Source organism: Strix uralensis, chromosome 25, assembly GCF_047716275.1.
Source record: "Strix uralensis isolate ZFMK-TIS-50842 chromosome 25, bStrUra1, whole genome shotgun sequence".
Taxonomy (NCBI): Eukaryota; Metazoa; Chordata; class Aves; order Strigiformes; family Strigidae; genus Strix; species Strix uralensis.
Genome location: NC_133996.1, coordinates 4,216,129 through 4,243,914, shown reverse-complemented (window position 1 = coordinate 4,243,914; position 27,786 = coordinate 4,216,129). Strand labels below are relative to the sequence as shown.

At 46.9% G+C, this 27,786-nt stretch overlaps 1 protein-coding gene across 2 annotated transcripts; it reads left to right on the top strand.

The window, feature by feature from the left end:
* WDTC1 (WD and tetratricopeptide repeats 1) lies at positions 1 to 27,450 on the top strand. 2 transcript variants are annotated; one of them, XM_074894466.1, is made up of 16 exons: positions 1 to 202; positions 7,513 to 7,660; positions 9,762 to 9,845; positions 10,786 to 10,832; positions 12,031 to 12,142; positions 12,578 to 12,765; positions 13,448 to 13,630; positions 13,940 to 14,034; positions 15,091 to 15,206; positions 16,307 to 16,382; positions 18,135 to 18,231; positions 19,419 to 19,592; positions 22,805 to 23,040; positions 23,410 to 23,578; positions 24,001 to 24,193; positions 24,335 to 27,450. In XM_074894466.1, the coding sequence occupies exons 2-16, from the start codon at positions 7,553 to 7,555 to the stop codon at positions 24,530 to 24,532; spliced, it is 2,076 nt and encodes a 691-aa protein (XP_074750567.1). In that variant the 5' UTR covers positions 1 to 202; positions 7,513 to 7,552; the 3' UTR covers positions 24,533 to 27,450. The 2 variants fall into 2 exon arrangements, with proteins under 2 accessions (XP_074750567.1, XP_074750568.1); XM_074894467.1 differs by lacking the exons at positions 24,001 to 24,193; positions 24,335 to 27,450 and adding an exon at positions 23,712 to 23,983.
* Positions 27,451 to 27,786: the final 336 nt, after the last annotated feature.

Genomic DNA, 27,786 nt, shown 5'->3' with positions numbered 1-27,786 from the left:
TAAACAGGGGAGGGGGCGGGGGGGCACGGCCGGGGCCTAGGCCGGGCCGCGCCTGAGGGCCCTCCCCGCGCCCCGGGGACGGCGCCCGGTACCTGCGGGGTCCTTCTGGTTCCCCCCTCCGCTCGGTCCCGCTCTCCCCCCGCATGGATGGAGCCTCGCAACTTCCAGTGCCCGCTGCGCCCGCACCCGGGAGGCCTGACAGGTAACGGTCCCGCCGGCCGGCCGGGCCCCGCCCGCCCCTGCAGCCCCTCCTCCCTGTCAGCTATCCCCCCCGGGCCCCCTTCCCTGTCAGCCGCCCCTCCCCCGCCCCTTACCTCCCTCTCCTGACAGTTCCCCCACACCCCCCCGCTATCCCCCTCTTTCCTGCCAGCCACCCCTGCCCCAGTCCCTGTCAGATGTGTGTGTGTGTCCCCCTTATCTCCCTGCCAGGCTTCCCACCCCCCCTTTGCCAGGAGCCTGACCCCATCTCTCTTAAGAAGCCCTCCTTCATCCAGTCCACCCCCTGCCTCCCCCGAGCCCCTCATCCCCCATTTTCCTCATCCCTTCTGCACACCCTCCCCCTCTAACCAAGCACCTCTCTCCCCCCAGCCCTGTCGATACCTGCATCCTCTGGCTGGTACCTCCCCCCCTGCCAGGTTCAGCCCCTGCCTTTTGACTTCTCTTTTCCCCCTCTCTTAGCTGGCACTGCCCTGTCCTCGCTTTCTTCTCCCCTTTCCTAAGGGCCCTGTTCCCTCCCCTGCTCACCTTTCCCTTACTAAAGCCTCACTAAAGGGAAAGTTTCTCTTGCCCCAGTGGGTGTCCTGCAACCCCTTTCCTTGGAGAGCAGATCAGCCTTTCCTTGGAGAGGAGATCAACCTTTCCCCCGCTGCCAGCATCTGCTGGCTGAACTCTTTCCGGGAGCTACTGGGCCATGTGGGTCTTGGCATCAGGCTGTTACTTGTGCTGGGCTGAGGTGGTGTCTTGCGTCTTCCCTTTCTTCCTGTGGATGACTGTGTCAGCTGGAGGATGAAGGGTAGAGGTCGGGTGTCAGCTTAGGGGGTTGTAACCACCTTGGGGGCCAGCGTCTCTGGGCATATCAGAGTTTCCTTGGCACTGCTGTCCTCTTGTGCTGGGTCTGTCAGGTCTCAGATCCTACCTCTGCTCCTGTCCACCTCTGTTGTAAGCAACTCCTTCCTCTGTTGTTGGCTGGCTCCGTGTTCTGAGCCATCTGTCCTGGGGAGTGACTGCTGCTCCTGGCAACTCCTTCAGCTGTAGCAAAACCTTCTTTTTACTGGGTGTTTGCTGCTAACCAGGTCATTTCCTCTTGCTTCTCTAGGTTTGTTAAAAAAAAACCCCAAACCTATCTATAATTTGATCCATGACCTCTCGGAAAGTCAAGGTAAAGAGGATAAGGAGAGTAAGTTGTGAGGCTGAAGAAGCCCGCTGAGTTGGGTCCTAGGTGGTATTTGGATGCGTGAAGTAATTTATAGATGCTTAAGGGAAGGGTCGTAGGAATCTTTCTTTGGGATGAGTCGCGTATCCGCAAGGCTTGTAGTGTGCAGTGCTGCTTTTTTCAATGACCTTGAGTTTGGAGACTGAGAAACTTGGGCGCATCCAAACACTTAGGAATCAGATTGCTTATTTAAGATTGCTAATTTAAGAATGAGTCCTGCTGTTTTGTGGAATTTCCTCGTGTCGATGGAGCTCTTCTGAGGGGCGGTGATCCCCAGGTTTGAACTCAAGCCCACATCTGCAGGACACTTCTCTGTGTCAGTGCGCTGCTGTGCGTGTAGGTGAAGTAGTGGGGTGTATGCAGGTGGTTCTGCGAGGGGAAAATCCGTTCAAGCAAAGGAGCAGCCCCCCAAATTCTAGCCGCATTGGGACCGTTCAGTATTAAAGTGACTAAATTGTTTGTGTTACCAATGTCGAGGCTTTGTTTCCAGACTCAGAGCAAGTGTTTCAGGAAAATTAGAAGAGCCAGCTGGGGAAAACCAGATAATCTTGTTACTTCCCTTCCTCCCCATACCCCGAAGCACCCTTTGAAAGCGTACTTTTCCAGGAGCTTAAGGGGCTCCTAGGTTACTGTCAGTGTAAATACAGCCTGGCAGATTTTGAGCCCACAGCCTGCAGAAATCTGTGATTTGTTAATTTTTGACTGCAGATTTAAAGGCCAAGTGTTGCAAAAGTTCTATATCAGCCTCTGGAGCTTTGCACTGCAGAAGCAGGAGTCCAGTGAGCCAACGACAGCTAACTGCAGGTTCCAAACTACACCACTTTGTGCTTCAGGGTGTAGTTTGAGAAGAGGCTGTTACTGTGGATGAGGTAGCAGCTTTAACTAGATCTCAGGTTTTTAGGCCTGTCTGGGGTATTCCAGGCAGGTTTGGACCAGTGAGGGATGAGGGAGGTTTGTCCTCGCTTGGAATTGAGCGCAGAGATGCTCTTGAAGAGTGATGAAGAAATGTGCTCCAGTGTCATCTAAAAAATTGCCAGAAAAGGTCATGATGATCTCCTACATGTAGCCAAAGTGAAGCTGCTTGTGGGGTCATCACTGGTAGCAATAATGCAGATTTATCCTACATTGTTCCTTGTCACTGGGACTTAATCCTCTCGTTTCATCATGAGTTGGTTGTGCAGGTTTAGTTAAAAGCCAGAGAACTGCATGAATGGTTTAGGAAACACTTTATCTAAAAGTGAACAGAGTTTGCACAGCAGTTTTGCTGAAACCAAACCCAGAGGTTTTGCTGAAAGAGGAACATCCTACACCAATTTACGTGCCTTTAGTGGTAATAGAGAGACTCTTTGAAGGGGCTTCACGATTGGAAGCCAGTATGTGTCTGAGAAATTGGAGGCACAGTTTCTTCTTCTCTGATTATTTATATATATTTTCCAGGAGACCTACAAATCTTAGGGGATTTTATGCTTTATGCAAGGGTCTGTTTCTAACGTAGTTGGAGATTGTTGATCTACATGTACAGTGGTGTGGTCATATATATAGTCTTTAGCATGAAGAGCACTTAATGCTATAGTAGGAGCTCTACACGTATTAACTCGAGAACTGGGTAACTATCATAGTCATGGTGAATGGGAGTCTGGGATGGCTAGTGGATAAAGTCTGACTTGGAATGAGAATTTGGGACTGCTTAATTCTTCGTCTGTGATTCCAAAGGTTGCCAAAACCTTTGCAGCGCTGGAATACCTGTTGAGCAACAAAAAATAGCATCGTGAAAGCAAGAAAAGCTCTTAAAGTCTTCTTGGCCAAGCATATACACATATTCTGGGAGACCTTTAAGCATTTTGCAGCATTTAGTCGCCAAACCAAGCCCTGTCTAGGCAAGAGAGACACCTTAGGCTCGTGCATTCCTGTTTGACTGTTTTTTTTCCAAGCCTGTCCTTTTTTTTTTTTAATGATCAAATGCTGAAAAGCATGCATCAGTATCTCAGGTATGATGGACACTGCTAGCATAGCCTTGGATGCTTGTATTAGTATGTTTAAAGTCAGTTATGCATCAGATGTTTTCTTTTAAACTCTGGCTTATTCAGCTTTGTCAACCAAAGGGCTGATTTCATGGATGATTTTCTTGACCCGCATCTTTTAAGAAATAAAGTTGTGTTGATCTCTTGTTGAGACCTGCTGAACGACAATCTGCTGAGAACACCTCTGATTTATCGCAGCTGGCCATGACCTGTACAGAGAGTTGGGAAGCTCCACAGCGCATCTGTAATCCTAAAAACACTCACAGAAATAACAAGTCCTGTGTCTTGCTGCGCTCTCCCGGCCAGTGTGTGTTTTGGAGTTCCGAAAGGTGTAAAATGTGGTGGCAGAGGACGCTTTGTCGGAGAGCAAGAGAATTTGAGTCTGTGTTAAGGAGTGGTAGGTTTTTGGGATGTTCGTTCCGTCTGAGCATCCTGTTCATCCAGTCAAAGAGTGGATTTATAGTGTATTAGTGGTTTTGCAGTAACTTATTCAGCAGTAAACTGACTTCTTGGTATGGGTTATTTCTGTCTGTAGAGTATGGGAGATCTGTATCCATGAAGTGCATTTCTCCATGTGTGTCCTTCAGGTTATTTGGTGCTTTTCTTGCTAGATAGGAGTTGAATAAAAATGAGCTGTTTAGAAATTAGCCATGACTAGAGGTAGGAAATCTGACAAAAATACTTCTAGGGGTCTTAAGAGAGCAGTGGGGCATTTGTCAGTCGGGAGGTGACGGCCTGCCTGGCTTTGGCGTGGTGTTAGGTCTCTTCGGGGTCCTAAGATCAAACAAAAACTAAACTGCTCTTGGAGAGGAAGGCAAGCAGTCCCTGCCTGGCAGGGAAGAAGAAGAGTTAGCTGGATTCTGCTTGGAGAGAGGGGACTATGAACAGAATCTGTAGGGAAGCACTAAGAGGAATGGAAAGCTGCAGACAAGGCTGAGATGCTGAGATCTGCTGGAATATTGTTCCTCGTGTCTCCTTATGATGTACTTTGGGTTAATGGATTATTCACTTCTCTGGAAAAAGTTGTTTAACTGTCATCAGTCACTGGTCACAGGTTCCTGCAGAAAAGTGCTGTGTGAGGTCAGGCAGCTGGTGTGTTTAATAGGGATACATGAAGGAGGAGGAGGAGGGGAGCCTTGGGATATAATCTTAGAGGTAAGAAGATCTTGGGTTTTGTACAGTGAGTACCAGAGTCCCTCGCCTGAGGGGTGAGCTGCTGAGGCGTCGCAGAACGATGGAGGGTCTCTCTGCCCTGTTGCAGCTATAAATGGAGAAAACACTTGTGTATCCTGGAGGGTTTGTTTAAGGAGGCCAGTCTGTGGGGATCCAGCCCAGGAGAAGGGCAGGTGGAGGCTTGTTAGCTGGAAAGGGTGTCTGGAGAAACTGGAGGAGAGAGATCACAGATACCGTTCATCCCGGCACGTTTAGTCTCTCCAAACTTGAAGCTGCTTTTTGAGTTAGCAGTCCTCTTCTCTCGCTCGCAGAACTTCGCAGAAAAGCATGTCTGGAAACCACGTCCTCGTGGATGTCTCCAGCGATGTAGCTTACTTAGCCCTGCTGGCGTGTTTATGTAGATCTGGCCTTGGACACAAGGAGCGATGGGTCTGGCCTGGTTTCCTGTGTTCACCTCTGAGCTGCAGAGTTGGGAGGATCCCCCTGCCCTGGTGCCGAGGCGCTTTGCTGCAGGTGCCCGCTTCCTCTCCTTCCCATGCTCGTGAGCTCTTCATCAGGACAGTTATAGACTCTGCCTCCATAAACAGGCAAAACAATACCTACGCTAAGCTCATGTGGAAAGCCAGGGGATAGCTATCAAAATCTGACAGCTTAATCATCCTACTACAGGAATTAGTGTGAAACAGCGATGACCAAATGCAGTCACAGTGCTGCCTCTTGCTGTTAAGCCTGGGAGTGAAGCAACTATTGCTTAACAGGAGAATAAGTGAGGTAAAAGATGCTTAAAACATGAGGTGTCTTCCTGGGTGTGCGTGCTAGCTTTCCTGGTGCTACTTCTGGAGTAAAAGGAGTGTGGATTAAATACGTACGTGATGGACAAATTCATACAGACTTGCTCAGTTTCAGGCTGGCCAGTGGATTCTAGGGGAGCCCCAACTTATGCACTAAAACAGATGATGAGGTCCAAAAAATCTCAGCTGATTGCTGCAACATCTTGGGATGTGAGTTGAGCTGCTTCTGCCATGCTGAACTTGAGATGTGTGGCAGAGGCCGCTGGCTTACTGGACACATCTGCTGCAGAAACTAGACTTGGACGGTGGTGAGTTTGGGCTGCTACATGTGCATCTGGGGTTTGAATCGGTCCTGGTGAAAGTGCGGCCCCGTTAGCCCTCGCTGGGCGTGGGCTGGGAGCAGGCTTGCTGTGCAGAGTCCTCCCATCGTCCTGACTCGCCTTGCGTTCAAGGCCTGCGCTCTCACTGTGGGAATTTTATCAATTTTGTTCTCATCATACGTACAAAATAGGACTGGAGTACAACCGCGAGGGTTGCTTGTCTTCTGCCGTCTGCTGTAGGGACGTTCATCTTCAGAGACTACACACAGCTGTGCCTTTTTTCTGTGGTTGTGTTGGAGAGATCCTATGGCTACCCTAAAAATCCTGCTTAGGAGCCCACTGCAAGAAAATCCGATTTTCAGTTTGTTTGTGTGGCTTTTCTTGCTATCTGTAGGTCTAATGATGTTTCTGTGCTCACCACGGAGCTGCACGGAGGAGCCGGCTGTGTTAGGAAAGCGATCTGAACCTCCACTTCGGATGAACTCTGCTTTCTGCGAGGAAACATGAATTCTTGGTGCTTCCTCCCCATGGGGAAATGCCCGTGTATGCACGCTAACAGTGTTTTGAAAGCAAATTGTGGCTGAAGCGCAGGGCTTTGGGGATCCTGGGATGCAGGAGCCTCATGGTTTCGCTGTGCAGGGGAAGCTGCAGAACGGCTGCACGGCCCTGAAGTCGCTCAGGGTGGAAGCCCTCGCTTTGCAGCAACCCGACAGATGAACCAGGCAGGGTTTGTCAAAACTTCTGCCTGACCTCAGCGGAGTTATTTGTTGCTGCGTTTCTGTGAAATGTTCTTGTTTCAATGAATCAGCATTTCCTCATTCAAAAGAGGACTCATTTGAAAATTTTGGCTTGTTCTGCTTGTGATTGCTTTTAAAGAGAATTTAAAACTATTGGGTTACGTAGGACGAACTGGGTGTTTAAAATTTTATTATTTTCTTTTAAAGAGAACTGTAGAAATAGCAAAGTGGGACAGCGCAGGGCCTGTGGTATGTAAATGAGGTGAATTACATCATTTCTCAGAGATTAACTGGTCCTTTCTAGGCAGCCTGTCCGGAGCAGGGTTGTGACGATCACTCTGCAATTTGAATATTTTTTAGCAGATGTAGCTAATTCTACGGGGTTTAAATTATTTAGGTAGTGTATTAAATATGGAACTCCATTAAGAATGTGAAAAACTCAAAGTTGCATTTCCAGAAGAAATTAAAATGATCGCCCCTTTTCTATTGCTAATGTAATTGGGTGTTCTGATGATAGTGTCACCTGATGGTTGGCTGTTGTGATTTCTAAGGAACATTTATGCCCTTTTGGTTGGGTTTTTTTTGGCTGATAATCAAATGTAGTAAATGAGAGAGAAGAGGTGGCCAAAACCACCTCGTTTGTTCACAGTGTAATAAGTCTTGCTGATTGTAGAGTTTGGGAAATGTGAAATTGGACATGGGTGGACATGTAGTGGTGGGAGGCAAGCTGTGAAACAGGATGGTAGCCCGGACTTGCAGGGTCTTTGCTGGCACAGAAACAAAGAAAGAGGCTTTTCTAGGCTGATGTCGTCCTGGGGTTGTGAATTTCTCTGCAAATTGGGGATGGCCTCTTAAGTCAGATGTTCTTCAGTCTTATGCTGTTCCTTCCCATCCTTGAGTTTCTTCAAGGAGCCTTTATACAAAACTTTTCAGTTCTTACCCACCGCTGTTTTTTGAAAATAAAGTACTTGACATTGTGTATGAATGGCCTCATATGTTTGTATGCCTGCCTTTGTTCCCTCTGGTTCTGTCCTGCAGGTAATTAAATGCCCTTAGTGTGGATCTTTTCTCTGTTGGCATGCTTGGATGCACAGCAGCTCTTCCGATAGCTTCTTTTCGTCTGCCCCATTGCAAGAAGATGGCAAAAGCAAACATTACCAGAGACATCATCCACAGACAGATCAAGGTATGTGTTAGCCAAATATTTGCTTGTGTTGGGTGGAGAGCAGATAGAGAATTGGTGTTCACTTGGGAGATACTCATGTTGTTGCCTTTACTTCTGAAAAGATCTCTGCTACTTACATATTGATAAGCTGTATAAGAAGCCATCCCGGTTTGTTAAGAGAACAAACACATAGGACCTATCACTGTCCTTAATGAAGAGCTGGGGTGAAGTTTGGCACGACAGGAATACAGTTCTTCTCCCTAGCAGGAGCACACCGTGCTAGTTTGACATCAGCAGCTCTGTTCCTTTTGAGTACAATGTTGAAGAGAGAAATATGGCTACTTGTGTTTGGGCACCATAAAGGACCCTTAGCTAGCTTCCCTCATGAGTTTTTCTGTCTGCTTCTTTATGTGTTCTCTTTGTGTGATCTTGCCATCAAAGGTATTTTCTGACTGTAGTAAAGCTAATGATCTCTGTCTCAGGCTCTTTCTGTCTCTTTTTCTTTAAAGAGTGGTGTGTTCCTTTCTTTGTGTAGGAAAAAACTTCTGTGGTGGTCAGATCAGTCATCTGATGGCTGCATTTGTGAAATATCTCTTAACGTGAAAGGACTAGCTCCAGCAGACACAATAGGCAATTATTACTTGGACTCAGAGGCCTTAAATCATTTGCAGCTTTGCTGGTAATCAGCATTCACGAAAGAGGTCTGTTAGCGGCCAGAATAAGGAACTAGGAGCTTGAGTGCTCCCTTCACTTTGCAGTTTGGTACCAAACTTTGTAATTTAATCCATGTGCAAAGATTTATTTTGCTGCTGTAACAAGGAGGGGATGGTTCTGTGGTTAGAGCGTTAGCCTGGGACTTTTTCACACTGTCTGCTCTGTCAGACTTTCATGTGTGACCTTGGAAGATTACTAAGTCTGACAGTTCCTTGTAGGAAAAGCAATATCCTGCTGCACAGACCTCGCAAAGCCACTGAGGTTGCAATAGCAAGGCAGTTATAAGTGCAGCACCTTGCACTGGGCCTAGCAGTGTTTTGGGAATGCTCTCCCTAAAAATATGTCAACGGGTTTGAAGTTTGTAATGGAAGTTACTACAAAACGCCTGTTTTGGTTTTTGTGTTTCCTCCAATCCTCTTATATCTGTCTCCATTTTGTTTTCAAATAGCTTTTGTTGTGTGGAGCTGTACGTGGTACACTAGTTCCTTGTGTCTGCTCTGGGACTACTAACGTGTTCCTAGTACCATCGGTGTCATTTTTGACATTAGTGTTCTCCTCTGTAAATGGTGATAGCGAATGCTTACGTTGTCTTCGCCTGGCTGTAGCATGGCATGGGACGGGACCGGGGCTGGCTCGGGTCCTTGAAAGGAATCTCCTCGGATGTTAGATGTTCCATCCCAAATATGACTTGCATTCCCTTTTCTTCATGCCTGCCTCTGCAGTTGGCCTTCTTTCGTTGAAGCCATCTGCTAATGCATCTGTGAACCCTGCGAGATCACAGGGGAAACAACTGTCCTGCTTTTCTTCACCTTCATTTGTACTGACGCAGTTTGGTGGCAGCTGTTCTCTTCCCTGTAGAACAGGCTGTGCTGTGGTACTGCAACTACAAGCTCCTACTCCCTTTCTCATGAAATAAGCCTCCTCTAAAGGATGCTGTCCATTGCGTTCCCCAATACTTTGCCCCGTGGTGGTGGTGCTTCAGGACAGGGTCTGTGTAATGGCAGAGCTCTGAGCAGCTGTGGTCTAGCACTGCTGTCCTCAGGAGCGAGTGGCTTCTGAAATCCTTGCCGAGGGATAACAACAGGCGTTCCCAAGCTCTGCTCTGTCTTCCATATAGGCAACTTATTCTGTCTTAGTGTGGGCCTCTCAGACCTTGTCTTGGCTACCCAGCTGGAGCCTGGCAATTAGATAAACATCATTTTAAACCAATTCAGGGGCAAGGATTACAAACTGCCTACCTGGAGATGATGCAAATGATGTCTCCCTACAGCAAGACAGGTACCCGATGCTGTGGACACCCCAATACCTGGCAAGGTCTCTGAGTGATCTTTAAAGTTCTTGAATCTTAAAGAGAAAAAGGAGTGTTTTGTTTGCTGTAGTCAGTGTGGCACTTGTTTGCTTCGTGCAGGAGAGGGGTGCGCTGGGCTTCGAACGACACTATCATGTCACCGATCCATTCATTCGACGCCTGGGCCTAGAGGCAGAATTGCAGGTAAGCGAGCAGTGTTTAAAGAGCAAACTGAGCTGCTGCTTGTACGACTCGCTGCAGAAAGGACAGCATGCAGTGATGGAATGGATGTGTATGGAATTCCCTCTCCTGTGTGGGATAGATACTGATTACTTAGTCCCCTAAACTGCATTAGAGCCAGGAATAGCTCAGCGAGATCTTGTGTGAGCTTTCTGCGTTACCTAACGCACCTACAAGAGGGCACGTATCAGCTAACCCCAACAGTGGTGCCTGAAGAAGGCGATGGTCAACTGTCAACTCAGCTCTAATGCTGAAGAGTGTGATGTGTTGCCTAAAGAACAGGTTGTTGTATAGCAGTCTGATACAGCTTAGAAAGATTTTAAGAGTATCTTGGTTTGGGGGAGGAAAAGGTTCTTTTGTGCCCCTTTTCAATTGCGTCTCCCATATCAAACACTACTCAGTGCTCCCCTAGTCTTTCCTGGTACAGTTGTTAGTTAATTTGGATGAAGATGGATGATGTAGCCACCCAGCAGCAAGGTGCTTCTAAAACAGTTACCAAAAGTGCGTTTTCCCTGTGTTCCCAGAGAACCTGTACATGTAATTTGTCAGCCTAGCCAAGGGCTTTTGAAGCAAAGTCACCTTTCCACATGTACAGGATTTCATCTGTAGCCTCTGAGACTAAGCTGCCATTTTATTCAACACTACTTTTTTTTTTTTTTTAAATTTGTTTCATTTTGCCTTTTCTACCCCAACCGCTATAGCATGTCTGTCTTTTTCAGAGGTGCTTATCTGCCATGTGGGTGGTTTTTTTGCAGGGTTGTAATAAAAAAACCTGCTTGTATTGGGAACAAGTTGTTATGTGTGGGGAGCTCTCTGTGTCCTTGTCTTAGAACAGCTCTGTTTGATAAGTCTGAACTTTGTGTAATACCATCTTACCATCTTCCCTTTTTTTTTTTTATCTCAGGGTCATTCTGGGTGTGTCAACTGCCTAGAATGGAATGAAAAAGGAGAGTAAGTATGTGGCTTGATTCAGGGGATCAACAAACTGATAACCCCAGGTTCTCCCAAGAGGAGGATGTAGGTCATCTTATCATAAGCAGCTGCTTCCCATCCCTAGTATCGTGGAGCTCAAGCTCAAAGTTTTGAACTGTAGTAGAGCTCACGCTTCAAAAGAAGCTTTATTTTGTTAAATATATCTGGATATTATTAGAAACGCCCCTTTAGTGAGTTCAGAAGGGAAATGGTCAGACTAACAAGTGGAGATTGAAGACCGCTTCTCTCCTCTTAAGTGGTATTATGGATTATAATGGATCTTTAGGATTTGCCCAACTGGTAGTGACGTTTCCCCACCCCCTTCACCATGCTGTTAAAAGCTTCTGCTGGGGGACAAATATATCAGAGAGGGAGATAGAGCATTTACCCCTCTGCAATTTTAGAGGGAAACTCTCCCTAAGAGCATTTCCGTTAACCAAGTGGAATAAAGAATATCTATGTGAGAAATGACTGGAAGAAAGAGCGCATATTTCTTGACATGCCTCTTAAAAGATCCGGAGTCTGCTGTCTGATACTCTTCAGAATTATTTACCAGTGAAAATTTAGTGTACTTGAAAGAGATACAGCTACAAGGAAATAAGTTTAAAACTGCTGATAGTTGCAGATGTCGTTCTTTTGCTTCAGATGAAGATAGATGTACAAGGCAAACAGTGCCTTGCAGTGCCGCTGCCACACCCTGCACTTAAAAAATAGTCTGTGAATCACTAAATGAGCCCTGGCTTGGGACTGCTTGGGCACATCCGAAGTCCAGGAATGAATGCCTTGGCTTGGGTTCGGGGATGATGTGGAGCAATTAATGCAGCCAGGCTAATAAGGAAGATGGAGGCTCTGCATTTTGTTGTTGACCAAATGCTCCTATTGTTTTCCCCTGTGCCATCTGAATCTGTGGTGAGCTGGTTCAATGAGCTAAACCAATGAAAAACACGCACTTTATTTTCCATGGAGTTGATATTTGGCTGGTTTAGCTCCTTAAGCTGACTGAATGGGTTGGCGCATGGGGAGCAACAAGAACACATAGCTGAGAAAAGAGAGAGGAAGTGGGCTTCTTAGAGCTGAATTAACTTAATGGCTGTCTGTGGTCAAACCACTCCAAGAAATTGGTCACAGCTTAGAACAGAAGAATACATGATGCATACTTCTCTTCTGTTTCTTTTAGCTTGTTGGCCTCTGGCTCTGATGACCAGCATACCATTGTCTGGGATCCTCTGCACCACAAGAAACTCCTTTCTATGCACACAGGACATACTGCAAACATCTTTTCTGTCAAGGTATATGATTGGAAGGAATAAACAGCTTAACAAAACCAGTAAGCTAAGTAGCAAGAGAATAGATCCTTGCTGGGAAACTTTTTCCTGCAAGCAATTCCACACCACCCCCTCAAAATAATATTTCTAATATTAGGAAAAAAATTGCATTAAATCTAATACCTGCACTTCTTAGTTTATGCAGCGCTCAGACTTATCTCATTCTCTCTGGAAATTCAAAGGAAATGGTTGTAGCAAATTGGGGTGTGTGACAAAGAGGCTATTTTGTGTGCTACTGTAGCTGGTGACTCTTGAGTACCTACATATGTGTAATGTAGGTAGTAACATGGGTCGTCCCGTGTTCCTAAAGCAAGCTGCTCTGTGACCTGCCAGGACAGCTCAGCAATGTCTGTGCAAACAGCCTCAGCACAGTCTGAGTGTCAAATCTGTCTCCCCCAGTTCCTGCCGCATTCAGGGGATCGGATCCTCATCACGGGAGCTGCAGATTCCAAGGTGCATGTCCATGACTTGACTGTCAAGGAGACGATCCACATGTTTGGAGATCACACCAACAGAGTTAAGCGGATTGCCACAGCTCCCATGTGGCCTAACACCTTCTGGAGTGCAGCAGAGGACGGGCTAATCAGGTACAGAACTCTAGTTGTTCTGCCCCAAAATTAATTGGATTAGGATCCATTGCAGTACGTACTATGCACAGATCTGAAGAGAGACCGTCTCTGTACTAAAGAGCTTAAGTTAATCTCTCCCTTTCCTGAAACTGGAAGGATTCATCTTGAAATGTAGACTCCTCCGATAAATACTCTCCTCAGCTCCTCTGTTTTCCTCCACTGAAAAGGAAAGGCCATGTAAGGAACAGCCACGTCAAGTGGAAGGGAGATACAACACTGAGCGATGTTTCCCCCCAGAGTCACTGAGACTCTTAAATGAGTAATGTTACTACAAGAGTCTGTTCTGCTTTTCATACGAGCTACTGTTTGTGAGATCACGACTTGGAGTTTAATCTGGGACTTGAATAAATCTGTGCACATTATAGAGCTGGTTTTAATGGTTATCCTCAATGATATTGAGGCCTAGTGTATATGGAACTGAGATGCTTCCAGTAACCAGTGGCACAAAGGACTGTTAATGTTGTTAGTGTCATCTCTTCATGTGCAAACTGGATAATTAAGTGTAGGTCACTACTGAGCAGTATAAATGTGCTGCTCGGGGTGGTCTTCAGTTTGGACACCATGGAATGCTAACCTCTCTCTTCCTGCTGCTTCTGTTACCCAGTGACACGGATTGCCTGACTCTCTCTTCCCTTTGCAGACAGTACGATCTGCGAGAGAACAGCAAACGTTCAGAAGTCCTGATAGACCTGACAGAGTACTGCGGGCAGCTGGTGGAGGCCAAATGCCTGACGGTCAACCCCCAGGATAACAATTACTTAGCAGTAGGGGCAAGTGGACCCTTTGTGCGGCTTTATGACATACGCATGATCCACAACCACAGGTAATGGCAACTGGCTTTTCTGGGCAGACCTGAGTGGTACAGAAAGCTGTTCAAGGCACTGGTGGGAAGGGGGAATTGCAGTGATGTGGTACTCGCCTGTCTCACCGTGCAGTTTTACCCAGGCTTTTCTATCACCCCCAGTCTTTCCCGTCTGTGTGAGTACACTGGGGTGGTGTGAGACAGGCTCGTGACTGCACAGCTGTATAAGCATGAGGCCTTGCCCTCGTGTGTGAACAAGAAGTGCCAGCGTAGATCAGGCTTCCAGCAGTTGAATGCTGTGATTATAAGACTGTTGTTCTTTCTGGCTAGAAAAAGCATGAAGCAGAGTCCTTCAGCTGGAGTACACACGTTCTGCGACCGACAGAAACCGCTTCCCGATGGTGCGGCACAGTACTACGTGGCAGGTATTGGGACCTGTGCTGGGGGTGACTGGTGGGACTTTAAGTTGATGCCTGAAGAAGTGGAGTTCTACCCATCACAGAAGAAACCACTGCCTGGAAGAGTTCTCCTCTGATGCAGGGGTCTTCCGTGGAATTGCAGTTTATTTCACTTCTATGCTGTGAATTCTTGCTTATGTTACCTGCCCACTTTCCCTGATTTGGTGTGTTGGTGAGCTGGCCTTACTTCTTGTCTAGCGTAAATGTCTTTTTGTCACTTTTATTGGAAAGTCAAAGATTGGATAACCTGGACACTACAGGTTTTCTCCTGGAACTGGTCCCAGCAAGGCTGCTGTTCAGAATCTTTTTGGCACGGAAGAGAAGTGCCTTGTCCTCATCCTGCAGATGAAGCATCAGCGATGCAGTATCTGGCCAGTCTGGATGATGTTCTCCAGTGCTCATTATTTACTATCTTTTTTTCCCCCAAATGCTTGGGTTTTTTTAAGTATCTTGGTCCAGCATGCTCAGCAGACCAGTTTTGACAGTCTTGCTTCTGATGAGTCCCACTAGAGGATTTCTTAGGTCCCCTGAATTGGTCATGCAACACATCTACTGTCTGAAGCAAAAGAACCTGTGTGTGAGCTGAATATTTAGGAGCCTTGGTTTGGTTGTGCTAAGGGCTTTATTAAGGAAACCCAGTTAGAGGGTTGAAGATGGAGGTATTTGTTTGCAGATGGCCACAAATCGCAGAAGCCAAATCCGTAGTGAATCCCTAAAACTGAGATTTGCTGGGTTCTGCAGACTTCATTGTTGGCAAGCTCGTTATAATCTGGTCTTCCATACAGAGCTGGCCTCGCAGAATTGGTATCTAGAACTTGTGAAAAGGCAGCTGTGCACATCTACGTGTTTTGGTGGCTGATGGAAGGTTTCAATAAACAGCAGTAGGAAATGGAAGATCACTTAGGTGCATGCGCTTCGTGGCACTGCTCTCCTAACAACCTCTTGTAAAAGGGAGGAGCTGGGGTCGGACAAAGACAACGGTTACTCGTTACACTAATATGTAGGGGCCTCTTCTCCCCACAGGGCACCTTCCAGTGAAGCTTCCGGACTACAACAACCGGCTGAGAGTTCTGGTGGCCACATACGTCACCTTCAGTCCTGACGGCACTGAGCTCTTGGTCAACATGGGAGGGGAGCAGGTAAGAAGGCAGCTAGAGTTTGACAGAAAGCTTCACATGTACATTGTTGTGCATTCTTGAAAACGGGTACAGCAACTTCTCTGTGGGTAATAGGATTGATTTTAAACTGCTTTCTGACTCATTCAGACTAAATGCTTGGTATTAGGGATTTATCTGTTATGCTACCACTGATCAAACTTGAACCGCGTTCTGTTCTGGTTTTCCAATTCACATTTCACTTTTCCGGAAGAGGTAAAAAACCAGTTCTGGAACTGACCTTTGCTGACCTAGAAAAGATTTCATAACTCATTCTTGAAACATCAAACTGCTAATATAATAGAATCTAGTGAATAAGGAACTTACAGAAGCAAAGGCCTTCACCTGGAGTATTGATTGCTTTAATTTTAAGCGCTGGGTGATATTCATGGATCTTTTGTAAAGCCTATCAGTGAAATGAGAAAATCCTCCTGACAGCATTAATCAGCATGGATTAAGCAGGACCTTCGCTTGTGGGCAGGTTACTCTGTGGTTGTCCTCTACAGATCTCTTTCTTACAGATGCACTCACTCCCTTTAAGAGAAGGTGCTGAGTTAGATTGTAGGTCTGATTTGGGCTGTCCGTTCCTATACCAGTACAGTTTTAAATTAGGGCTTTGCAGGGCTGCTTCCGAAGTTTGTCAGGAAATCTTGGTTTCATCTTAGAGGGACTTTTGCTTGTTTAGTGTACTGCCTCTTTTCTGTCAATAAATGTTTGATTTCTTCATGATCACTGTGTTAATTCAACAGTTAAAATATCTTTTTGGAGTTGAAGCTTTTTGAGCAGGTTGGTTTGTGCTCAGGGCATCTTTTAACTTCTGTAGGTGTGGAGAGGGCTTTCTTACATCCTCAGTAATTACTCTCAGCGTTACTCTTTCTGAACTCAGTGCTGGAATGGAACACGCCACTGGTACTGCTGTCATCCTCTGTGTACCCATCTATAAACAAGATTCCCAGTTAGAAAACTGGAAATGGCAAAACACAAATGTGGAACCATACAGCCATCCAACCCTGTTTTATTTCTGTGACTTGAGTATCAATGTTCCACTGACTTCTTTTGTCTCCTTCTCTTTCTTTGTTCCTTAGGTCTATTTGTTTGATCTAACGTACAAACAGCGACCATACACCTTTCTCCTTCCAAAGAAGTGCCATACTTCAGGGGGTAAGTATCATGCTATCATGAAAGTGAGTGGAAGGCAGGGTGCAATCACATACTACACACCTCTTCTTCAGGGTGCAGCCCAGTCTGGGCAAGAACTAGGAAAATGAAGTAGGGCATGGCTGTTGCTGGGCTGTTTCTGCAGTGCAGTTCATACCCTGAGTTCTAAAACCCTTCTACAGAGTGACAAAACGTGTGTCTTGAGGGGAGAAGTGAGCTGTTGAGAGGTGAATGCGTGTGTGAACTAAGGAGAATGCTTAAAGCTGTGCACCAAGGGTAAAGTAGGTTTTGTAGAGTGGTTGAGGTCCTGGTATCCTGCCTTCAGCTAAAGCGGGGAAAACTGTGGACAGGCATAGAAATGATATATTGTTTTTATTTTTTTTAAACTTATTAGTGAAATGTAGAATACATCTGCTATCCCCTTTTACACCCATTAGGAAGGAGACAGAACAATCTCTTTCCTAGTCTAAGAATCTGGCCTGGCACTAATATCCCTCCTGGTGGTGAGAGAGTTGAATCAAAAAGTCATTTATTTTATGAGTAAATATTTCCAAAAGCCTTTTTATACCTGGCTGTGTTTCTTACAGGGCCTGTTTGTACACAGATATTGCAGGCAGTGCGCAATGAAAGGCAGTAACACTATTCCCCGGGCAGAGGCTGACTCTTATCAGGGAGTGTTCCCTGCTCAGCCCCTTCCCTCCTCTCAGAGCACCCTGGCATGGTTTGATCTGTGTACTCAGCGCGCCTTAGGCCTTAATCTAACACTCACATCCTGGTAGCAGGCCCTGCCTGCCTTTCTCTTCTGTCCTGAATGCATGTGGGTGATTTGTACTGTGGTATCTGGTGAGGTCATGCTTTAAATGGCAGGACAGGGTTTGAACAGGCTCACAGTGGTGCAGCTGCAGCTGCAGCAAATGCTCCACCCCGTTGGGCACAGAAAGTTCAGGCAAAGGCTGTGCAAAGGCTGAACTTCGTGTGCACGCATGTCTCTGCACACTGAAATCTCTGAGCAGTTCAGGAGCCTGGTTGGACGGTGTCCCCAGTTTTCCAACCTGTGAAATGGCCGCAGGAGCACTCCCAGCTGCAACATAAATGCAGTTTGTAAAAATTGAAGCTAAATATTTTCTATAGAAATGGCTGATGATGTGGCTGCATGACCTTCAGAGGATTACTTCAGCTTGTAATGGCTCCTTGAGCAGTAGGGTAAGAAAAGAAGAAAAGGAATAAAGCATCTGGAATTTCTTTTACTGGATTCTTCCAGTGGTTCTACTGATCCTCCTTGTTCTATTAAATGTTTGACAACTTCGCTTTATGATTCTTTATCTGAGTGAATCTAAAACACGAAGTTACTACTGTTACTAAATACTTCTGCAGTTTTAAATGTCAGGCTTCTGGTGATCAGTCAGGTACTCTGATTATGGCCTCGACTTGGTCTGAAGGCAGTTCAGTTCAAGCTGCCCTCTCTTTGTGTGTGCCACTTAGTTCCTCGTGTATCTAGTTTTCTGTTCTAGAGTTGTACTACAAAGGATACTGCAGAGATTTTGTAGTAAATGTAAGAAGGCAAATCAAATCCAAGTGGCTGGAGGAGGTGGGGCATGTGGAATCATGGAAGTTTTTATTTCTGTTCTGGATGGGACTGTGGTATTGGCTTGGCTCTGCTGTAAAATAAATCCCTGAAGCTTCAGATAATAGTTTGTATAATCTACATTGATACTTAGCATGGCTGTATTTTTATTTTTTTTTCATAACCTTCAGAAGTGCAGAATGGAAAAACCTCTACCAATGGAGTGTCGAATGGCATCCATCTCCACAGCAACGGCTTCCGCTTGTCTGAAGGAAGAGCACATGTGAGGTAAGGGGACAGCTCTACCTGCATGAAAGCCTTACAGCTCTGTTCCTGTCCTCTTCCTCTTGCCAGGGTCAGGTGCTGCTAAACAAGGTGTGACGTGCAAATCCACTTGGCGTGTTGACTTGATTGTCAAGTGGCCTCTGTCCTAGGAGCTGCATTTGCTTCTGGTGCTTGAACGAGAGTCAGATCAGGCAGGAACATCCTGGGAGAAATGTTGTCCATGAGGATTTTTCCCTTCTTCTGATGAATTACTGCAGACAAAACCAAGAGATGACTTTTCAGACCTGGAAGCAGGGTGTTCTTAGTTGTCCTCAGTGGTGGTTACTTCCTGACCTGCAGAAACTGTGTCTTTGTAGATGGGAGAGGCTGTTGGGTCGAAACAGCTTTGCTTCCCTTTGACATTTTTTTGGGCACCTGCCTGCTGCAGACTGAACTGAAGCAGCCAAAATTGCTTTAAGGCAATGACACTGGTGTCATTACTCCTGCAGTCTGCATGTGAGCTAGGAATGGATGGAGAGCCCTCTTCTATTGTTCCTGCTGCTTGCTTTCTTTAAGAGCAAAATGCAGTTGGGGCGAAGCAGAAGCAGACTTGAAGCACATCTTGCCGACTGTTTTTCCTCCAGCTGATGAGACATGGTTAAAAGTCAAGACACAGTTGCTTAATACCATATATGGGTAGTCTAGGTTCCACCAAAGTCACTTTGTTGAATGTTTTCAGCTTGTTTCCTCTAGATGGCCCCTCCACCACGGCAGCAGAGATGTGGCTGGAATTTTGTGGTTGCTGAGGATGGGCCTTGTGCAGCCCTGTGGACTCGGATGCTTGGTTTCCTTCTGAATTTGCATTCTGTTATACATTGCTAAAAGAGGATTGGAAGTGTTTATGCAATCAAAGCAAAGATGTATCGGTGATGTCTGAGGGATTGGATGCTTGAAATACTCGCTGTTCAGTTTTGAGTATGGGTCTGTATATAAAGAAAAAAATGGAAACAGTCAAATGATGGTCAAAAAGAAACCTTCCTCCTAAATTCAGGTTGTTCAGGGTCTCTTCTGCCTTTTTATGAAACTTTTGATATTAGCTAATGGTTGCTGGGACTGGCTAAACTAGAATGAAGCACTGCAGACATTTAACCGGAGTCAATAGAGCATTAGCATGTGAGACTTACCTGTGCTCCTTTCTTCTTCCCCTTCAGTCCCCAAGTGGAGTTACCTCCATATCTGGAGAGAATCAAGCAGCAAGCCAACGAGGCCTTTGCTTGCCAGCTGTGGACTCAAGCCATCCAGCTATACAGCAAAGCGGTCCAGAAAGCCCCCAACAACGCCATGCTGTATGGCAACAGAGCTGCTGCCTACATGAAGCGCAAGTGGTAAGGAAGCAGAGAATCTCGGAGAGTTCAGTGTCACAGGCGCTGCTGGTGCCTGACTTCTGAGTACCACGAGTACCTTGTCCACTGCGAAGCACCGGGCTCCACGGAGCAGGGATGGGGTTGCTGGGTCAAGCTGTCAGTGGGTCATCTCTGGCACAGGACAAGGGGATTGCACAGCAGCATGTGTTGGAGAAATTACGGCCACGGGTACCATGCAGGCAGGCACAGTTGGTAGCAGCTCATCGTTTTGCCTACTGGCATGCTGAGTAATGTTCTGTTCCTTTTCTGTTTAAAAAGAAACCAAAAATCTGTTTCTGAGTACCAGCATTATGTGTGTCTCCAAGGGTGTTTGTGTTTCTTTGGATAGTTCTGATCTGCATTAGAGTATGGCTCTAAATCTGCTGTCAACAGATGAGGTAATGGTTACTATACTTTATAACTTCGTATCTCATGATATAAGGTTGTTGTAGGACTGCCTGGAGTTGCTTTGGTTGCTGCTTTATCCAAGTAACTAGTACTGCAGATAGTCAGGCATGACCTGGTGGTTCCTGTGTTACCCCAGCTAACCCACATCCCCTTGACTGGAAACAAACCTCTCTGAGGGATCTGGGGAGGCGGCAACTGGTGCCTCAGAGTCTGGGGGAGGTTCTGTCTTGATTGTTGCAAAATAGGCTGTTAGCCTCTGCAGTAGGTAATGTCTTCTCTGACCAATAGCCAGAGCTGCATCTGCAAGATACAGCTGAGTTATTTTAGTATCTGTCCCCTTGAGCAGAGTAAGACTGAGTAGCATGACTTGCCATTAACATATTTAAAATAGCTGTGGTCCTTCATCTACATTTGCTTTGTGAGGATATCCTTCTCTTCTCCCTGCTGAAATCCCCAGTATGAATTCTCCTATCTTCTTGCCAAGATAAAGAGCAGCCAGCAGTTGTTGTGACTGTTGGTAACTGGCCTACTGGCTGTTTTGCAATAGCAGAGATTTGGGAGCTGCCTCAAAAAGACCTCAGTGTTCAGAGGGAGAAGAACAATAGGTTGAGATTAAGGAATGGAAGACAGAAGCTGAGTGCTGATCTCATGAATGACATTTTTCTTACAGGAATCATTTTTCCCGAAGGATATTGGCAGATCTGAACCTTTCTGTGTGTCAGCTAGTGCTTTGCTACAGTTTTCCGTGGCAGGATGATGTGAAAATATATGCACAATGGGTTTCTGTGGCATGCAATGATTAGAATTTAAATAGTACTGAGCTGGTATCTTCTCAGGTGCAGAAAACACTCTTCTGCTAGGAACAGCTACTGGTGTATGGCAGGAGGTGGCTGGGATGTCACGGGGAAGGAGGGTGAAGCAGCTGGACAGTGACCCACGCTGAACCACCCTTCATGTTCGGAGCAGGAACAGCTACAGGCCACCCTGCAGAACACTGCAGGTCTTGCTTTGGCCTCGTTCTCTGAATAATGGAGAGATCTAGAAAAAAGGAAGGTCTGTTATTTCCTAACCTCCCCTTGCTCATCTCCCTTAAGATGCTACTCATACTCTGCAGCACTTCTAAGGCTGGCCTTTTAAAATTTGGTCAGAAGAGCCAACTGCATCACTCTCCAGATTGCTTTTAGCACTCTATGTTGACAGTACTTAGCTGATTTCTAGTTAGAGCATTTTTGCAGAAGCTGAGTCAAACCTGTAACAATGGGAGAAGTCAGTGCCTGCTTTACATCTCAATGTGTACGTTTTCAGACCAGTCTGTCAGGCTGTCTGACACAGGTAGTTGAGATTGAAGGATTTTTTGAGGGTGACAGAGCAGCTAATAGCCCAATCAGCTCTGAAAATGTAAGACACTCCTTGTCATCATAACAGGTAACTTGCATTCCCTCTTTCTTTGAATAAAAGTGGCCTGATGCTGTGCATCCAGCCTCCTGGATTAACCCAGAGACAGTGCTGCAAAGACTGCCCTCAAGAACCTCGAGAAAAAATTCTGCTCCACTGCAGATCTCATGGACAAGGCACTCCACCTCCTGTACTGTGCTAGCAAGCTGTAATATGTGGCCAATATCCACCTAGACGGGAGGCAGCAGGAGGGTGAATGGTTTGCAGAACATGCTTGTGACACTGAATAAGTGCTGCTTAACATGTAACCCAAAGATTTGGAGCTGCCTTTAATGAGTAGAGACACAGGAGCTCCTCTTCCCTGACAAAGGCTCCACGTGATCTAAAGTTGTCACCCTGTGGAAGGTAGAGGGCAATTCACCCCCTTCCCCTTGGGACTGTTTGGTAGGTGCAGTTCACATAGGTTACAGGTGTGAAACTGGTTATTATTTTTAGTATTATTATTATTAGCCATGGTATGGAGACTTGGCACACTTAAGACAGATTGTGGTGCCTCTGAACAGTTCAGGCTCGATGCTGGTACACCAGGCGTGTCAGCCCTGGCTGACTTCTCAGCCTCTGTCAGTCTGAACTGAATGCCAGCGTGCGAGGCTCATCAAGTCTCTCCTGCTTCCAGAGCACAAGCAGAGACGTTCTTATTCCCGCAGCCATGGAGCTCAGGGAAATCAAGCGTAGTCTCCAGTAACTGTAAACAGGATATAAATATCCATTATGATACCAGTCTGCTATAACGCTTATTTCTAAAACGTAAAGGTTTTTCCTCTAAAGGTGAGAAAAGACTGCTGCTTTAGATATTTGTCCATCAGGGCTATGAAGTGTGGTGGTTCTGTAGCTCCTTCCTGAGGGCTACAAGTGGCTGTGACTGTGGGCAGGGAAACATGCTGCCACGCTGTGCGTCCACCAAGGGGCACACGTGAGCTGCCGTGCTCCGAGGAGGCCCCGCTCGCCTTGCAGGAGAGGCCTTGTGTCTGCTTGGCCAGAGGGCTTGTGCATCCTCCATCTTCAAAGGACTTCCCTAAATGTGTTCTATCGGTGAGCTCTGCTCTGTCGGATTTAAAATGGCAGGTCAAGACTTGCTGGGCTTCCCTGTGTGGTCGCTTTACAGGGCTGCCTGTGTGCGTGTGGAGGTGCGTTCGAGAAGCTGGGCTTGGTCAGATGGTGCCCCTGGGAAACAGCAAATGCTATTAGTACGTGAGCTGGTGGGATGTCTGCTTGCACAGAGAGAGCTGGAAACAACAAGCTGTGGAGTGAAATGAGGGCTGGGAAACAGCAGTGGCGAATGTATGCTGTTTCTGCTTGGGCTATCTAATCCACCCCTGCCTTTTCTTCAGGGATGGGGACCATTATGATGCTTTAAGAGACTGCTTGAAGGCCATATCCTTGAATCCATGCCACCTGAAGGCCCATTTCCGTCTTGCCCGCTGTCTCTTTGAACTCAAGTACGTGGCAGAAGCACTGGAGTGTCTGGATGACTTTAAAGGGAAGTTCCCAGAACAAGCACACAGCAGTGCCTGCGATGCGCTGGACAGAGACATCAATGCAGCCCTCTTCTCCAAGAGTGATAACGGTGAGTGCCGGCGTTCAGTGTGGTTCTTCAAGGTTGTACTAAAACCTAATGATTGGACAAGGAGTGTTCTCCTTAAACTGCCCCTCTGAAGTAAAGCTCCAACTTCTGAGAGAGATTGATTGTTACTGTGCATAAAAACTGGCCTGAGCCTGTTCTTTCCTTGCGTCTGGTCCTGGTTTGTTCGTGAGCGAGAGTATGATAAAAGGAGTCTGATGTATCCAGGAGATAATCTGGAAGGAAGCTTGTGCTTCTAAACCCTGCTTCCTGCTGGAATTGTCCTTAACTCTTCTCTATAGCTATTGGGGTACCCTAGAGAGCTGTTTGCTGGGGTGCCCAGATTGTGATGAGGGAAATCTGTTGTCTTTCCAGCTGAAGACAAGAAAGGGGGTGGCCCCATCCGGCTGCGAGCCACAGGCCGCAAGGACTCCATCTCAGAGGATGAGATGGTGCTGAGGGAGCGCAGCTACGACTACAAATTCCGATATTGTGGCCACTGTAACACTACTACAGACATCAAAGAGGCCAATTTCTTTGGCAGGTATGTTGGCAGAGCATAATAGGGATGCAGGACAGGAGTGTGAGCAGCAGCAGAATGCTCTCTTCCGTCGGATAAAGCCTCATGCGTAGCCCCATGTGACTGTTCATAAAATGACGCTGACACTGGTTTGCAGGGTTGAAAAAGATGACAGAAACCATCCTCCTTGTGTGGCTGCATGAATAGCTGGTTCAGTAGCAGATCCACAGAGGACCCGGTTGGGCTAGCGTTTCAGAAAAGCCATTTGGGATTGAAAACATGAACCCTGGGGATGGAGGGAACCAACACAGAAAGCTTTATCTGGATCCATAAGCGTGAGGGGTGGCAGCCTGCTGATTATAGAAGCCAACTGAGATTCTGATCTCTGCTAGAGACTAGCTTTGGCTCTGAGCTGTGATCTCCAGTCTCTGCTCCTCTCACCCTAGCAATGCACAGTACATAGTCAGTGGGTCAGATGACGGCTCCTTCTTCATCTGGGAGAAAGAAACCACCAACCTTGTTAGAGTGCTGCAGGGAGACGAGTCGATTGTGAATTGTCTCCAGCCTCATCCCAGTTACTGCTTCCTGGCTACCAGTGGCATTGACCCAGTTGTACGACTCTGGAACCCTAGGCCAGAGGTAAGAGCTGCAGTGAAAGGCTGTCTTCTTGTCGTGAGATGCAGCACATCCTTGTCTTTCCTACCGGGATCTCTTGATAGTTGCAGCCCCTTTTTGGTGCTAGTGCTGCCTGGCTGAGTTCTCTCCCTTCTTGTCTTGCAGAGTGAAACCCTTAATGGCCGCGTGGTAGTAGACATGGAAGGTGCTTCCCAAGCTAACCAGAGACGAATGAATGCAGACCCGCTGGAGGTGATGTTGCTGAACATGGGGTACCGGATTACAGGACTGACCAGTGGTGGGGCTGGAGGCTCAGACGATGAAGACAGCTCAGAGGGGCAAGTCCAGTGCCGGCCCAGCTAAAACAGAACTGCCTCTCCTTCCTCTAATTGTTTGGCTGAAAGGGAACCTAGTTTCCTTGGTCCTGAACTTTCTCTGATGAATGACTGCACTGTTTCGCACTATGCACAGAGTAGGACAAGCTGGCAGGGGCAGGAGCGGCCGTCTCTTTAAACCATCGCCACCACCTCCTCCTTCTCCCGTCACGCTACTGAGCAGCATGGCAGTGCAGTCCGGGGTTTGCCTTTAGTGGAATTTAGTCCCAACAGGGGTCTTTGAGTTGTCTGTAAGCAGTGTAAGCTGGTGATTTTTTTTTTTTTCCAGAGCTGCTGTATGATCTGGTACAGGGGGATGTTGCCTGCATTCATGCATTTGCAGAGGGGGATGTTAAATTCCTGAATAAAATACAAACCTAGGGCAGGGTTATGGAATGAATTTACTGCAGTGATCTTGGTCTTGAAAGCTTGACTCTGCTTTCGTGCTACCAGCCTGTCTAGAGGCCCCTGGTTTAGAGTTGTTGGCCATGAAACACCTGTTTTATCCCATAACATCTTTCTTCTGCCTTCCATCTCTAACACGTTGTCACCAGATGTAGCTGTGTTGTATTAAGGACTGGATATTGCCTGTCTTGTCCCTGGGCATCTGTCTTAGTTGATGAAACAGTGAAGGCCCTGAGTATGTGCAGCTCAACAGGGCAGGATGTGCTTGCCCAGCTCTGATACTTTCTTCTGTGGTCTGTGAACCCATGGAGAAAAGTGACAGCAATGGGAGCAGGTTTGGTCAGAGACTGAGGACTCATGTAGCTAAAGCTGCTGAGGAAAGGGGCTGGTAACAGCACTCTTCCAGAGCTTCCCTCTCCATTGCCCAAAATGTGTGTAGCTGTATTCACCTTCTCCTCTCCATGTCACCTGTGCTGGAGCTGAGAACGTTGCCACCGCGTATATGTTGCGACTAAAGTTTTGAGCTCTTAGACAGCAGCATTTTTGCGCAGACAGCTGCTCTGTCCTGGCCAAAGTGCGCCTTCTCTTGTGGTTGGTGTAACATCGGATGGATTAGTGGTCCTCTCAGGAACCCTCCTTCCTCTTCCCACTCTCCACACACTGACTCTGGCTGCAAAGCCAGGAGTACACCTAGAAATGCAGCATTGTACTTCCATTCCTTCCCCTCTCATGTAACACGCAGCTCTGGTTTTTCCTCTTGCAGTTGCCAAACACTAAATATCAAATAGATCTTACACAGCTGTGCTACAACCGAATCCGAAGAGGTTGTTTTTTTCTAGGACTATCAACTAAGACCAAAGAGCCCCTGGAGATCTTAACTGCTCTGTGCTGTCTCGTATCTCTTACTGCTGAAGGTCTGAACATGCTAGCCTTGGTCCCAGGGGTGTGAGATGTGTGTCTGGGAGTGTGTGCGCATGTGTGTGTGCTGCATTAGGGCTCTTCTTCCATGTGGTGCAATCCCTGGTCTTCCTGTTCCTGCTGTGGAAAGATGAGAGGCCTCCCTTTCCTTCTCTGGCTGCTTCTGGCTGCCAGGCGTTGATGAGAGAGACTGCGCAGTGCTGGCTGATCAAGGTAACTGGCTTCCTCTCCCTTCCAGAACAGTCTTTGAGATGAGTGAGCCTCGTACAGGAGGGAGAGGTCACAGAGTCTCCTAGCTGGCAGCATCTCTCCAAGGACACTGTTCCCTGCATAGTGAGATCCCCCCCTTGTAATCGCAGCGGAGCTAACTGGGACCTGATCTCTGCCCCTCAGACAAAGACATCCATCTGCTCTTTCACACGTGGGTGAAACCGAGCCTTAGCAAACCCTGGTCTTGTGGGAACGTGTCCCTCGCCGCCCAGAAACGACTGGCTACTTGTGCTGTGCTGAGCTGTGATGGCAGACTCGCCCTCCATCTTCAGCTGAAGCAGAGCTCTCCTGGGACAGATTGTCACTTGGCTGCTGAGGGCACGTTTGCTCGTTTTCCTGCAGTACCAGCGTGGTAGATGTGGCTGCTTGCTCAGTTTACCTGTTCGGTTGTGTACAAGCTCCCCCACCCTAGTGTACCCTGGCACTCAACGCTCTTCAAAACCCAGAGACAGCAGAAAATTATTCTCACTTGGGTGGCTTTTTGACATGGTCTGGCCTTTTCTTTTTTTGCTTAAGGCTTTCCTACTAGACGCATCCTCTTTTTTTTCCCCTCTTCTCCTCCCACTCAAACTTTTTTTTCAGCTTTCAGTAGACAATGTCTGCAGACTTTGATTTTTTAAACTGAGAGACTGAGACGGAAAGCTCTGAAGAGAACAGACCTCTCCCTCCCCATTCACCTTTTGCTGTGGCAGCTATTTTTTGTTGTTTTTACCCTTGTGAGACAGTGCAGCTCTTTTACCTGCCAGTTGCAGTGTGAAAGCTACAGGATTCCCTGCCTCTGCAGTGGAGTGCTTTTTTTAATGGCTGCTTTGGTTAAAAAAGAGAAATAATAATGGGAGAGAAAAATCTTTCTGCCTCCAGCCCCTTTTCCCCTTGTTGTGGGCAGATTACCTGCTTTGTCACTTCTTAATGAGGAATTTGTATTTATTGGTGAAGGAAAAAACCTGCTGGGGAAGTAGGGAGAAGATGTTGCTTTATTGACCTCTGCTGTTTACTTCAACCCCCTCTTTGGGAAAGCTTCTTCCTGCTCTTTCTGGTTAACTCTTTCTAGCCTGGGATATGCAGGGATGCCTCCTTTATTTTTGTATTCTAGCAATGGGCTCTCCGTTAGGAGACTCTAGGGTTCTCTTAGTGTTGCAATGACCATTGCTTCTCGCTTTTTCAAGTACTAAAGATGATCATCTCGTAAACTTTGCCCCTGCAGTTGTAGAGGTAACACACAAGCCTTACTGCCCTCATTAGAAGGAGCAGAAAACTTGTTTCTCTGGTCCCTGGAAGAGAAAGGGTTAAGCAATTAAACAATTCTTTGTTCTAGTTCTTTCTTGGTGTCATTTTGTTTGGGGAATTGTTCTGGCTTTGTTCTACCTTTCTCCTCTATGGAGGTGGACAAGGGTGGGTGGAGGGTGGCCTGGTTGGGCTGGATGTTGTCTGTTCAACAGTGCTGCTTCATGGAGAATAGAGGCTTCGGTAAACTTGAGTGGGAAGGGGGCTGGGGAGCCCAAAACACGGCCTGTAAAGCTGTGGTGGCTGCTGAGTTAGTGCTGCTGTTAAGTTTATCCAGGTGTGGGAGCTCAGATCTGTCGGTGGAGCAAGGGCCAGGGCTGTGTTTGGGAGCAGAGTCCACTTCTGGCTTGGTTTAGAGCTAAAGCT